The sequence below is a fragment of the Trachinotus anak genome, unplaced genomic scaffold (assembly GCF_046630095.1).
Source record: "Trachinotus anak isolate AG129_WGS33_773 ecotype Australia unplaced genomic scaffold, CSIRO_AGI_Tana_v1 ptg000021l, whole genome shotgun sequence".
Lineage (NCBI taxonomy): Eukaryota > Metazoa > Chordata > Actinopteri > Carangiformes > Carangidae > Trachinotus > Trachinotus anak.
In genome coordinates, this window is record NW_027273872.1 from 18,784,635 (window position 1) to 18,798,677 (window position 14,043).

General features: G+C 41.5%; 1 protein-coding gene across 4 annotated transcripts in view; it reads left to right on the plus strand.

Moving 5' to 3' along the window:
* Positions 1-14,043, plus strand: part of unc5a (unc-5 netrin receptor A) — a 127,697-nt gene that overhangs the window by 63,276 nt on the left and 50,378 nt on the right. For all 4 annotated transcript variants that reach the window (XM_071457963.1, XM_071457964.1, XM_071457965.1 and 1 more), the window contains exon 2: positions 966-1,181. In XM_071457963.1, the coding sequence (XP_071314064.1) occupies positions 966-1,181 (216 nt within the window). The remainder of the gene's footprint in view (positions 1-965; positions 1,182-14,043) is intronic.

Sequence of the window (14,043 nt, forward strand, 5' to 3'; positions counted from 1 at the left end):
TGTCTGGTCTGTCAGCCATATTGGATTCAGGGCAGTAAATTAATATTACTCTCCTTTTAAAGGGGTTTTATTTTGGGATTTACTGGTCTCCCCTGAGTGCCGGTGGTATAAAGAGGTTATTTCCCTGTTTCTACTCCGTTCTCTGTCCTCACACTATCTCTTGCACAAGGCTAATATGTTTAGAGAGAGAGAAAGTGTGTTCGCAGAGGACGAGCGTGTGTGCTCTAGGCTCCATCGTGTCATTCAGCATTTGTGTTGGGCATTTTTCAACGAGCGTAGAAGTTGGCTGTAAATCAGAGGATTGTCCCCCTGAAGGACGGCTGGTGTACCTCCACACACTGGATATGTGTCTTCTCTCTTCGATCCTCACCTCTCCTCTGTGTCATGTAAGATTCTGGAGGAATAAAAACTGTATCTCCTGTATATGAGAGGTGAGTTTAGGTTAGCTGGCTGTCTAGCTGTCAGTCATCTTTCACCTGTCTGTCTCTCTCCCTTTCTTGCCTAATGTGGGTAAAGGTAGAGTCCTGGTTGAAGAGCTATAAAATACACTGTGGAGTGGCCTGGTGGCTGAGACGGGATTTATGGCAGCCAGTCTATCAGCGGTGATGTTAAAGGGCTGTGATTAAGAGCTGGAGTAAAGACATGGACTCCACTACCCCTCCGACCCAGCCAAGAGCGCACAGGGATGAGCTCTGTCTACCGTACAGCTCTGTCTCTCTTTTTCACTCTGTCTGTCCGTCTGTCTTTGTCTCTTTCATATGCATACACGTGAGCTGCAATTCACCAGGAACACTGAGTCTGTGCATTAGATATTTTGTGGCAGCTGCATTTTCACTCTTTCGTCCAGCAGAGGTTCGGCTCCTGCATCATGTCAACTTAAAAACTGAAAGCTTAGCTTTTTTTGGGGGGGTATTTTCATATTGTGGCACCCCTCTAAAAATCCCTGCTTCTTTTATTCTCTGAAGGTTCCGAGCACACCGCCACAGCAACACTTCCCGCCGCCTTCTCGGATCTGTTACCTCACTTCCTGGTGGAGCCGGAGGACGAGTACATCGTGAAGAACAAGCCGGTGACGCTGACCTGCCGCTCCACCCCGGCCACCCAGATCTACTTCAAGTGCAACGGCGAGTGGGTTCACCAGGATGACCACTTGATTGAGCGGACGGTTGACCCAGCCACAGGTACACAACACAAACTCTCCATTTCCTGAATGATTCATTTGCATTTTATTTTGGCACAGCTTTGGCTCCTTCTGGGCATTTTTTCAGCTGTTTTCGGATGTTTGCTGCAGATGTGTGACATGTGTGGCTCCATAGATACATTATGTGAAGTGTTTGCGTGCTGAAACTAAGGTTTGCAATTTGCCAGTGATTACTGTGCTCCATCAGGCTCTTGGCTCATCCTCCAGCCTATTTAGCCTGCCAGTCTCATAATAAGCACATTGGTTTCAGTCTCAGAAATCTTCTCAATCACCTTGGAGACCTGTTTGTTTTTGTCTCTGTTGTGCTGCAATCCCCCGCCTCCGCCATCAGTGTCATAAACATGTATGACACTGATGTGGTGTGATTCAGCAGCGATCTGCGAATTCAAACCACCCATTCACAGCCTGACAACTGATCGGGAACGAGAAACGTGGGAATGACAGGTTTTTCTGTGGGAGCAGGAACACACACACGCGCAGATGCTCACTCAGATCTATTGCTATACATAACAAATGTGTATATTAAGAAAACGATACCGGACTCAGCAATTGAGCACGACACAAAAGGACAGACACGCCGGTCAGAGATAGAAGGCTGTTCAAAGCAGGAAAATCTAAAGGCTAATTTAAGCAAGAATGTTTGACTTCATATTCACACTTTGCCTCTTTGTTTTCAGATAAAGAGCTCACAGTCCTAACGTCCTTTAATCCATCTGGTCTACAGAGTTTGGCATTAACATGCAGCAGCTCAGCAAGTGTAGGCAAACAGTGTCTAAAAGAATGTCATGGGATCAACTAAGTGTCGATTCCACCTGACTCTTCTGTAGATCAGGGTTTCTGATCTAGTTTACGATGAACACAAATATTCCCCCATACTGAGGCTTTGGGGTTTGTGCGTGCTGACTTTTTTTTTTCTAATAAAACGAAAAAATAGGATTTTTAAAATTCCATGCTATGTGAGACAGGAGCTCTGTCCTTGTACTGCTGAAGTTAGAAGAGGCTGAAATTTGTATGGACTGTATTTCCATGGAGTTGAGATTGTGTCACTATTCTTTGAGTATATTGACTACAAGTGGAAGACGAACTGAATATAACCTGCATCTTAACCATAGCTCATCATGTCATGTCACAGCTTTGCTGCCTTCAGTTGTTTGATTTGTTATACTTGGTGTAGTAGGCACAGGTTTGGATGCTGGAGTCAGGCTCCTGTGAATAACAGCAATAAAAGAGTATGAAAAGTTAATTGTAGCTCCTGTTTTGAGAATAGAAAACAAACACTCAAGGGTGCGCTTGTGGATTTGGATCATTAAGGAGAAATTGTCAGTGAGTCGACACGGATAAAATTTGATCAATTCCCAACACTATCTTCCTTCTTGTGTTGCTTCATTAACAGTTCTGCTCTCACGGTTCATAGTTGTCGAGAGGAGGGATGCAAATTAAAAGTGTTGCCAATATCAACAATCCTTCGAGGGGGAGAAAAGGGTTTTTGGGTAATGAACTGCCTTTTAAAGTACTGGTCAAAATCTGCCAGCCACAATTAACACAGTAAAAGTACATAATTACTGTACGCAAACTCGCACTGAAGTAACAGGGTTAGTGCTGCTTTCTCAAATGTCTGTAAAGAAGAAATCTGGTGTCTATCAGGGCAGGAGATGAAAGAATTTGGTTTCCCACAGATAGGCTGCACACCAGTTTCTCTGCCATGTGTAAGAGTAACCAGGTTTCTAATCAGCTTTTTACATGTACACATGTGCATGATGGATGGGCTGCAGATAAAGAAAGCAACAAAGTGACATGATAAAAGAGGGGACAGTGATTTGTTCTGGCTTTTTTTTTTTTTTAACGAATCCATCAAAGGTGTGACTGAAATTGAAATGAAGAGAAAGTCGTCCCTAGAAGTTTAAACAAGTGTGTTTCAACCACTGAACGTTTGACCATTTTCTTCATTTAAGACACACCGACAGTGTGAGGGAAAGCTTCCCTCAGTCTTCACACAGCGTCTTCTCTCTAATACAGTTACAATTACATAAGCCTCACCTCCAAAATAAGGTTAGAGGAAAAATCGGACATCTGGTTTGCTGTAGGACCAGATTACTACAGTGCATGTAAACATGTTCTCTGATTGTCTGCTCAACCAGGTTTCTCTGAGTAACCTGCTTATTTAAGTGCACATAAACGCACTGATTGTATGACATGTTATTTGCGGCTCTGAATTTTATGCAGCTCGCAAACTGGTGACATTGTGGAGCTGACTGGCTTAACTTTGATACGATGAATATGAATTGCGTTTTGTCAATAGCAAGTTTTGTCAAGAACATGATGTGCCCCATAAACTGCCGGGTTTATGGGAACATCACATTACCAATTCACCGTTGCTCTGCCAGCATTTAATGATGATGGACCATTTGCCATGTGCTTATGAGCCGTTATAGTCAGCATTTATTTGTCTATGAAACAAATGTGTCGTGCCGGGTGCCGCGGACCCCTGCAGCAGAGACGGGCTCTGTCTTTACAGACCCTCTGAAGTTCCAAGGCCCCCTCGCAGCTCTCCACATCACTCTGTGGTCCCGCTGCCTTTGATGATGAATGTGTCATATGTGGGGCTGTGCAGTTATGAAGGACACGTGGTTGTCCAGAGGTATGGCTGCTCCAAGGTACCCACATCGATCTCTCAAACACTTGTGCTGTTTAATGTCAGCACTGCCCTGAGGAGTTTACTGATGGCTCCCTCTAATCCCCCTTCCTGCAATAAACATGTGAGGTGCACACATCCAGCTCTGAGCTTTGTGTGTGTGTGTGTGTGTGTGTGTGTGTGTGTGTGTGTGTGTGTGTGTGTGTGTGTGTGCTATACAGGCTTGTCAGACTGTCCTCTCACCCTGGTCTTCACAGTCATGCTGGACTCTAAACTCGTACCTGTTGCCAAGCAACCAGGACTTCTGTCACACAAGAAGCTACCCGATATCAACACGATGCCCTAAGGAGTGAGGAGTTGGGAGACGTTCCCAAGTTGACAAAAATTGATTGACAATTTATACTCAGTGTAACGGTGAAAAATCACCTTCTAAAAATAACCCATTTCTCACAGAGATTTTTCTACCTGACTGAGCCGTCATCTCTGCCCATGCTTTGCACTGAGCAGAATCCACGCTTGTTTTCTCCATGAACAAAGACAGAGATCTAAGTGCTATGAGCCAATGGGACCAGGCAACAACAGTCCAAAACCTTCTGAGATATCAGCCCCAGTGTCGTTGGCTGGTGTGTTCAGGCTGATTGGGATTCTCATCAAGGATCCTTGTTCCTTTGTTATGTAAATGAAGAGTCAAGCTTTGGATTGCGTTAATGCTCTTAATTCCTATAGTAAAATAATGGAAATGGCATGTAGACACATCAGAGTCAAGAGTCACTGCTGGAGATGATGCACACATTTGTTCTGCTGTCCTTTGTTCAACATGATAATCCTTCTTTCACTCTTTGATGGATTAGTGGTTCATCAACAATAATGCACACATGCACTTTCATTAGGCGTGAAGAGGAAGACATCTTAAATCCAAAAGTGTGAATAATTATTATTGGTGTAAAATAAGCAGTCCTACAGGGATGTAAACATTCTTTAGAATTAGGCTGTTGGTTTGTCACTGCAAGTATGAGATGATTATTTATAAAAAAAATCAAGGAGAAAATTGCTGCTGTGAGCTCCATTTCTGAGATCGTCTAACTGCTTCTGAAAACATTTCACAAACCTGAGAGTTGCAGGACCAGCAATAAAACATGTCAAAGTAAATTTATTTAATTTTTATTTGTTTTTATTTTTATTTATCCAGTAAAACCTCATTAGGAAGAATAATTTCTTTTTTCACTCTTTTCCTGGCCAAGATGGGCAGAGCTAATAATGACTTACAAACAAAATATGACAGATTATGAAAATATAAAAGTCAGGATAAACATTTCTAAAAGTTATGTAAAAAATGTTGTCCTAAAAACAATCTAAATGTCACCTTAAACCAATCCAGGAGCTAAAACCATAAGAACTATGACCAGTCCAAAACAATAACTTATTGAGAGTAACACATGTAAAATATCTCATAACATCAGCAGCCAAAAAAGAGCGACCAGTTTCTGCAGCTATGATTTAAATTCTTGAAGAGTAACTGTATTTTTCAGTTTTAGATAACTGCATTAGGTTCCAGGCAGACAGAGCAGCCTGGTGAAAAGCAAAGACATGACTCTGACTTCACTGTTTTGCAATGCACAGCTGTCAGAAAACCATTGATAAAAAAAAAAGCTGTGATAAGCTCATCAGACATACAGTTTGAATGGTTCAGACAATCAGAAATCACTTTTCCTGTGGACCTGATTCTCCATCCCCATACTATGAAATTTAACTGCTTTATGGAAATATTTGTGAATTTCTTTATAGGGAAAAATAAAGTATTCATCTTATCTTATATCAGACTTTTATATGCATTTTGTTTCCATGTGAAGAAGCCCCTTAATTAAAGGAGCTGATCACTGGATTAACTGAAAACAGATACAATTGTTTTGTTTATAGAAAATATTAATGTATGACAACATACTGATACTATAGTGTAAAATAACATGTCATTTGATGGACAGCTGTGTCCATATTGCTCATTTCTAGCTACAAAGTAATATTCAGATTAAGATAAGATAAATACACCATGATTTTTTTTTTCTTCCAAAGTAACAGTTATGATTTTTATTATCTGGTTGATTATAAAATGCTACTTCTGATAAATTGCTATGTGATAGAAAAGCAGTGAGAAACAGACTCAACTTATATTGCAGAAACTAGTGTGGAAAGTCAAACTAGACTGTTTCCAGCGCACTTGAAGCAGCCTCTTGTCAGCTGCTGTGATATTCACACTGAGAACATTGAGGGATTTCCACAGTCCCACTGACTTCTGTGCATGTTTTCATGACTGAAGGATATCAAATGGGAAAACAAACTAATCAAAGAGAGCAGGAGCTGTGATCAATAATCCTTTCACCTTCATGTGGAAGAAGTGAGTTGAGGTGATATCAGAAACATAGAAAGATGTTTCAGAGATAAATTGGTCTGGACCTGAACAGCAGAGGCAATATTCAGCGAACGCCATCCGTGTTCACTCCCAGCAGACTCGGGCAAACGTCAAACTAACTTGAAGGGTTTAAATTAATAACTGACCCAGGTCTGAAGTGCAGACATGGTTCAGTCAGACGGTTCATACTCAAAGCTCAGGCAGTAGGAGACATGACGTGTGGATAACCATCTACAGCAGCTGTGACCTCTGGCCTCGTCACACACGTCTGTTTATTGAAACTGATTCTGGGCAAGTAAGACAAAAGAGTTGTACTGTGCAGATACAGTCAGACTTACTGACACCACTTTTTGTTGTGTGAACACTTTGGACCCTTCTACAGCACACACACACAAACACACACACACACATACAGACAGGGCCACTTGTCTCAAAAGCCCCTCTGAACATGAAAAAGGAAAGAGATGTCACAATTTGTCCATCCCCTCCTCGTATCAATGTCCGATATTGATCCATCCTCGAGTCTATCGGTTCTCATTACCTGTCCTCGGTAACTTATCTCAATTGCTATGGCTGTGACTGCTTCCAAAGCCCCAGCCGGCTCTGTGTCTTTCTCAGGTCATCCTTTATAGAGTAGGAGAATCTGAGACGTCTGGCAAGTCCTAATAAAGACATATCCCCTCCGAACAAATCAATGCTGACAGTGTGTTTGCATAGATTAGGAGATTCTCGCACACTATGATTTCTCATCAGACACATGATGAGGAGAAGGGAGATTGGCATTTGAGCGGAGGACTGTTGTATAGGCCAGACTGATTTGATTTTGTTTGCATTTCATCTGCCAGCATTGATGGAAACGATTTTGATCCACGCGTCGCATTGTCACCGCTGCAGCAAAACCCTCTCAGGTGGAAAATACATGCATTTCACATTCCTATTTCAATAAACCTCGCCAACTGCCTTATAAAGATGGGGGGAGATTATATTTTCTTTGTTGATTGAAGCGGATGTTGACAAGGCTTCTACAATGAAAACAGAAGACAATGGAGAAAATAATCAAATCCTACACATGTTCCTTGTACTTAATGAAAGTAAATATTTCAGAGTTGACAGTGGGATCATACACACAATATTAATAAACTCTTTAATATTCCTTTTTTAAACAACCCCACATTTCATCTCAAACTGCTATAAAGGAATATAACCTCTTGCTTTTACCCCTCGGTTTATCAGCACCAGCTCCTGTCCTCTGTCAATCCTTTGAGGTCTAAATACCGCGCATGACGTAGTCAGTAAATCTTTTAAAACCATCTTTCACTCCTGAATAGAACTAATAATGTGTTATGGCACCACAGGGCTAACCCCTGCGTCTGCAAACCAGCGAGGATTCATTTGTATAAAATATGTATTTTCTGATTGACTAGATCCTGGATTGTAATGTGACGACATATTTAATTTCTGATCTAAGGGGGAGATAAGCTAGGCTTAGCTGAAATGATCTGTAACCTTTATTTTAATACCTCAATACTTATCCATGGTATTATAGCAGCCAATCACCTCTCTCACATCAGCTTCCACCCACTCTCCTCTCTCTCTGTCCCTGTCATATACATGTTTTTTTCCCTCTCTCCGACCATATAGGTCAACAGCATGGATGTAGATACACACCTTTATCTTTACTGGAGACTTATAGGAGGTCCTGTTACCTGAATGACATTTAGTAAAATGTGAAAGCAGCACCAAGCTCTCAATCAGTTCGCTGTTGTCAAAATTCAGGTTCACTCAGGGTAGTCTTTCCTAATAGTGTCAGGGCCACACAACAGTGATTAAACATGATCTTTAATGGAACACTGAAGATCGGTCCTGCTGCAATTTAAGCAAAACCTGATAGGTCTGCCAGCCGGGGTCTAATGAACAGAAGGAAATAAGAGAATCGAGGGGGAAGAGGACAATATAGTCCTAAATGAGCGAAATGGCCTTGTACCACCTGCTAAGCATCGATCAGTAGCCAAGGGGACTAATTGATAATGCATTATTAGCTGCTACCCCATAATGGGACTTGTATTTCATCCTGTCCTTGATTGCGGGACTGAGGGGGAAGGATTTGGCCATGAAGCACTGAAAAACAGATGGCAAGGTGAATTGTTCCCGTGACACATCTGCCAACGTGTTCTATTAGGCTTCGTAGGCAGGTCAGCCTGGTGTCTGCATCCATGCGTGTGTGTGTGTGTGTGTGTGTGTGTGTGTGTGTGTGTGTGTGTGTGTGAGAAAGGCGGACCTTTCTGAAAGCAAAGCAACACACCTCAGAGTGAGAAGGGAGTCCAAGTGAATTTAATTGAAGACTGTGTTTGCCTGGCCTTGAGACAACTGCAAGTATGTTTGGAGCAGTGAGACAAAAGTGAGGCAGTCCGAATTAAACACCAAACAGCTGTGCTGATTGATCTCACTGATAGACTCCTATAAAGGCAGCACCTCCAGGTGTCTCCAACTTTGTGTAAGTCATATTTTAATTTGGAAATGTGGACGACATAGGGTCTGTTGCTTTGAAGTCGGCCTTGACATGCAGGAATAATGAACTTCAAAATTAACTGCAATTAGTGGAACAAAAGTGAAAAAAAAGATAATTACCATTTGTCAAACAACAGCACTGCCGTTCCAATCTCCCACATGCGCAGCCTTTGTCCTCCCACCAAAACGTATGCCGCGTCAGCCTCGCGCTTTGCTTTCTCCAAAGTAATTTTCATATTTGTCAGTCTCACAAAAGCTGTGCCCTTGCTGGAAGTTGCAATACATTCACCAGTCTCAGTGGATCTTTCTTTCACAACAGTTACAGTTATTTATTTACCGTGTCTGGTAAAGGCAGACATGTTACCGATATAGTCCTTCAAGCCTGCATTAACAGTTTGTTTGTATGTGCGTTCAGTTGTAGTTGTAGTTCAGATGTGCAACAGAAGCATCTGAACATCTGTGTGATCATGATGAATCCATCATTTTTAAATGATAACGGATCACTAGTTCTTTCTGCTACATAGTGACAATATTTTAACTTTGCACAAGGAATAAGAAGAATTTTGTGCTCAACCAAAGTGCATTTTAAAGTATTTCCAAAGCCACACAGTGTAGTGACTGTGTACCTTTCTGGAAAGTGGCTTGGTCCTCAGAGCTACATGGAAATATTTTCTTAGATCTGTTTAACCGTAGTTCTAAGCTTTCCGTGCCCTTACCGTGACATCTGAATAAAATGAGGTCTGTATGCTGCACTGAAATGCAGCACATGCATTACTCAGGCCACTTGTGCTGCCCTTGTGCTGAGCAAATAGAGGCCAAAGTTGCAAATGTGCTTGGATTCCACAATGTGCTTTAAAATTTGCCGTTTTGACATGGTGGGCCTCAGAGTGGAGCAGAGAAGAGCGGCTCCACTTCCTCCCTGCCTTGTTATTTTCCATTGTAGGCAATGAACTTTTGATATTTTTCTCATTTTACATTTTTTACAGTAATGTAATTTTATTTTTCAGCTTACCTCCACATCCCTTGGAAATAAAAGACATGAGTGTTATGCTGACAGAGGAGACAGAGTGGGAGTTTGTGGTGTCAATCAACACCTGCTCTGCTCGGATTCGTTTAAAAATAGTGGAGCAGGGAGGTGTCGTGAGGGAGCTGACAGATAAATAGTCCATGGAGATTTTTGATAGGCAGAGCAACTCAGTGGCTGACAGTTAATGCCTTGTGTGTTTAGCCCCAAGGAGACTTTCAGTATAGGTATTTTACACACTCCTGCAGCACACATCAACTCGCCATTCTCCTCCTTTTAAACTAGAAGCTGCGGGGCGTCCTGGGTATGGGATAGTGGTGGCGAAGTGAAAGGACTATTTTATGCAGTGAGGGAAGAATAGCTTCAATCTTTTCATGAAGTGCTGTGTAAAATATGAAAAGGGAAACAGAAAATTTTCTGTGGAAGTGTCACAAAAAAGAGGTTACATGCAGGTGGGATGCAGCTTTTATAACCAGTGGAAGAAACCTGCATAGTCTTTATTTTACTCTCAGAATTTGCTGCATGGTCTTAAGTGAATCGACGATTGATGGACCGTGTATTTGCAGGCTGGTGTTCCTTGGGTCAAGTGGGTGACAGAGTGAAAAACAGCCAGGCAGACGCGTTCTGCCTTATGTTTGGATGAATAAAAGCCCGAGTCAATCGTCAGCACATTCCTGTCCGCATGCCAACGCTACGTTTCGTGACCGTCGCGTCGACCACTAACACACAAAGAGAATTCAGACACCGCATGTGATTGAGGAAACCTTTTTCATCGGAGAGGGTGTTCAATGAGGCGTGATCACAACAACGAGAGCAGCAGTTCTGGTCTGGGAGCCATCAGGAGGCAACCTTGAGGATTGTATGTGATTCAAATTAATAATTCATTCATTGCCGTTGTTTTAGACCATGTGTTTGTTTTCTCAAGATGTTTGGTTTTTGTTTGGTTTTTTTCTTTCCTCTGTCTTTAAAGAGATCTCAGAGCAACATGTCGTTAAAGGGCAGACAAAGGGCAGAGATTTTCAGTATTCAAGTTAAATTCCAGGAAATTTGAATAAATAGTTGTGTTTAGGAAATGAGTATTGGGATGTGTTTAGTGTCAACTGTGTCCTTTCCTCTTGTTACAGTCAGCTGCTCCGTGTTAGAGATTTAATGGAGTCACTTAGAGGGAAGAAAGCCAAATATTCATTGATTACAGCTTCTCAGATGTGATGGTTTGTTGCTTTTCTTTGTCTTACTGACTGTAAACTGTATCACTTTGAGTTTCACTTGGACAAAAGAAGCAATGTAAATTTGCCCCTTGAGCTTTGGAGCATATTTCACCACTTTTCTCCCATTTTATGGACTAAATCATTAATTGTTTAACCAAGAAACAGTCGTAAGATTAATTGGTAATGGAAAATGGAGTGCAAATTAGTTGCAGTCCTTCAACCCCCTGTGATTTCTTCGTCATCTCTCTTGTCCTTATAATCCTAATTTTTAAAATCACCACTTTGTTTTTCTCCCTTTAAGCTTTTTTATCATCTCTGCTGCATCTGTGCCTATTATTCCAACACCACCTCCTAACATCTGCTACTTGTGATCTCAAACCAAGCTCAGGGGTCCACTCTGTGCTGACTCCATTTTCCCAATTTTCAGCATCAGGTTATTTATAAAGTCCACAATTCTCTGTCTTGCATCTACACTATTAATAATTAATACAGTCACATTTGAACAAAGAAATGAATATTTAAAGGCTCAATCCGTGTTCGGTCTGCAGCACTTCATCCCCTCATGCATTACATTATAGTTGACTCTGGACTCAACAACAACAACATGGTCCACAAGACCCATGTAACATCATGTGACCACTATTTAAACAGGTTAGACTGATGCTGTGAACATTTTACAGGCATTATTCTTTTAAGATGTAGCTTCCATTTCTTAAACTACATGTAACATATACACAGATTTTTTTTTTGCCATTCCAGGAAGTAAAGTGAAGCTTTTAAATTATAATCTTCTACATTGTGACAATTTTAATCATGAAATACTGTTTCATTCTCACCGTCTCATGAGGCTGCCTAATATGTTGCATTTCAGCCACTGCTGTCTGCGAGGTGGTGGTAGATAAAACTTTAGGGTATTACTTTGTCCCACACAGCTTCAAGAACAATTGATTTAGAGCCACACAACTGTTGTGTATCTACATCACAGCACAATGTTGACACAAAGTATACAGAGGTTTCTCATGATGCTGTAATTCCTTGTTTTTCATGCCTGCTCAGCCATGACATTACAAATTGTTAACATATCATCATTTCCTAACAAGGTAACGCAGCTCATTAACTGAAAGGCAGGAAGCCTTCACAGTGGTTAAGTGCTAAACTATCTGAATTTTTTAGCAAAAGGAAGAACTTGAGTTTGAAGTGTAACTGATAGGTAACCTGCTAAAATATTCACTCATTCTGAAAGACTGACTTCTATTGTGTGCTGTCGCCCCCTTTTTCTACTAATTTATCATTTTCTTACCTAATCACTGACGTATTACTGCTGCAGGAAATCTAAACATAATCATTTGATATTAGAACAGTTATAAACAGAGAGTGGTTAAAGAAGGAGCCCCAACTGTAGTTTACTTTAATTAGAAATAGTGAGCTAATTGGTGCAAATTGAAACAATTAATTCACAAACATGTATATTTGTGAACATGTGTTTATTTAGTATGTCAACATTTGGAGTCATTATCCACAAATACCATTAATAATAATAATAATAATAATAATAATAATAACGTAAGAACATATATGAATTTTAGCATGTCAAGGTATTTCAGAAATGTCTAAAAATTTGGTTTGGTTCTGTAGAAAGACTTTCGTAGCCTGAGTGTTCCCCCAGGCTGTTTACTGAATGCTGTTTGTTGTTGTGCTGAATATTTACATTCGCCCACACACCTTCATTGGATTATTAAAAACCTCTGCCTTCTAACTCAGACAACACTGCTGGCCAAAGGCCCAAGAGGGACCAACCGATCGTGAGGAGGGAGGGGAAAACCCTAATGCAATTTGTATGGCGCAGAGCACTCGGCAACCAGATGGGAGCCAGGCTGACTTACCTGAAGCAGCTTTCCTTATTTACTTCAGCGCCCAAGGCCATGTCAGACAAGGGGGAGAGAAACATGTTAGCCCGAGCAAATTATCACGGCTTTCATGTGGCTAACGTTCTATCAGATCCTCCCACTCTGCAGAATGTAATAGAAGCAGAAGCAAAGTGCTCAAGGCCTTCACCTCTGATGTGTTCTCATTCGAGGTAGGACAAGGTGTGTGCGGGAGATAAAGGAGCCGGTCCCAGTCACTCCCAGCACGAATGCTGTGGCATCTAGAACATTCTGCTCTTGCCAATCACCAGGGTCAGGATATTGGATGGAGAGTAATTACAATGAGGGCACTTTGATAAGGGCACAGTGGTAAATCACAGCTCTGCCTTTGTGTTTGTGTGTCTGTGTGTGTGCGCTATTAAGAAAAGGTTAGGCAAACTAATTATGGAGGGACAGTGTAAATACCAGAAACCATTGCTTTAAATTAATATCCATTTGATGCATCCACTTGTGACTTTTGTATGGTGGCTAGCAAACTGATAAATGTGAAATATATGAATAAAAATTTGAATGTCTGACATGTGATGTCTGCGCTCAGTGACACGGATAAGCTATTCTGAAGTTTTGTGCATCAATTCATTAACACATTCCAAACCTGTGAACACCTGTGCATCTTAAAACACAATTTGAGTGCCATTTATGTGTATTGTATGGTGCATTGTTGTGAGATCCTGTGTGCACTTAGCAAGGTGTTGTATCACTGACAAATATGTCAGTGAAATATCTTCCCGAGTGAAGATCTCACTCCCCCGGGGCATTCAAAGTGTGTACGTCATTATTCCTTATTACTCCTGAGCCCAGAAAGAGTTTCACTCAGAATCGTCCCCTCACACGTGGCTGTGCAAATCTGAGGTCTGAATAAACTGATTGTTGAAGGGACGTGTACTACCTGTCCCATTTGTGAAAGAAGCCGAATTTCAAAACAAGCATGTTGCTCCGTGATTTTCATCAGCATTTCTTCTGTCCTGCAGCATTTAGTCTTCTCACTGCGCTGTCGGGACTCCACCTAAGTCTCCTTGGAGTGGCATTGGACTGAACCTAGCCGGATTGATTGGAGTGCTACCTGCTCGCCTGTTTGTCAGCCATGAATAATCTGTAACGACATTCAGAGCATCAGCAGGGGCCTTGCAGCGTGCAT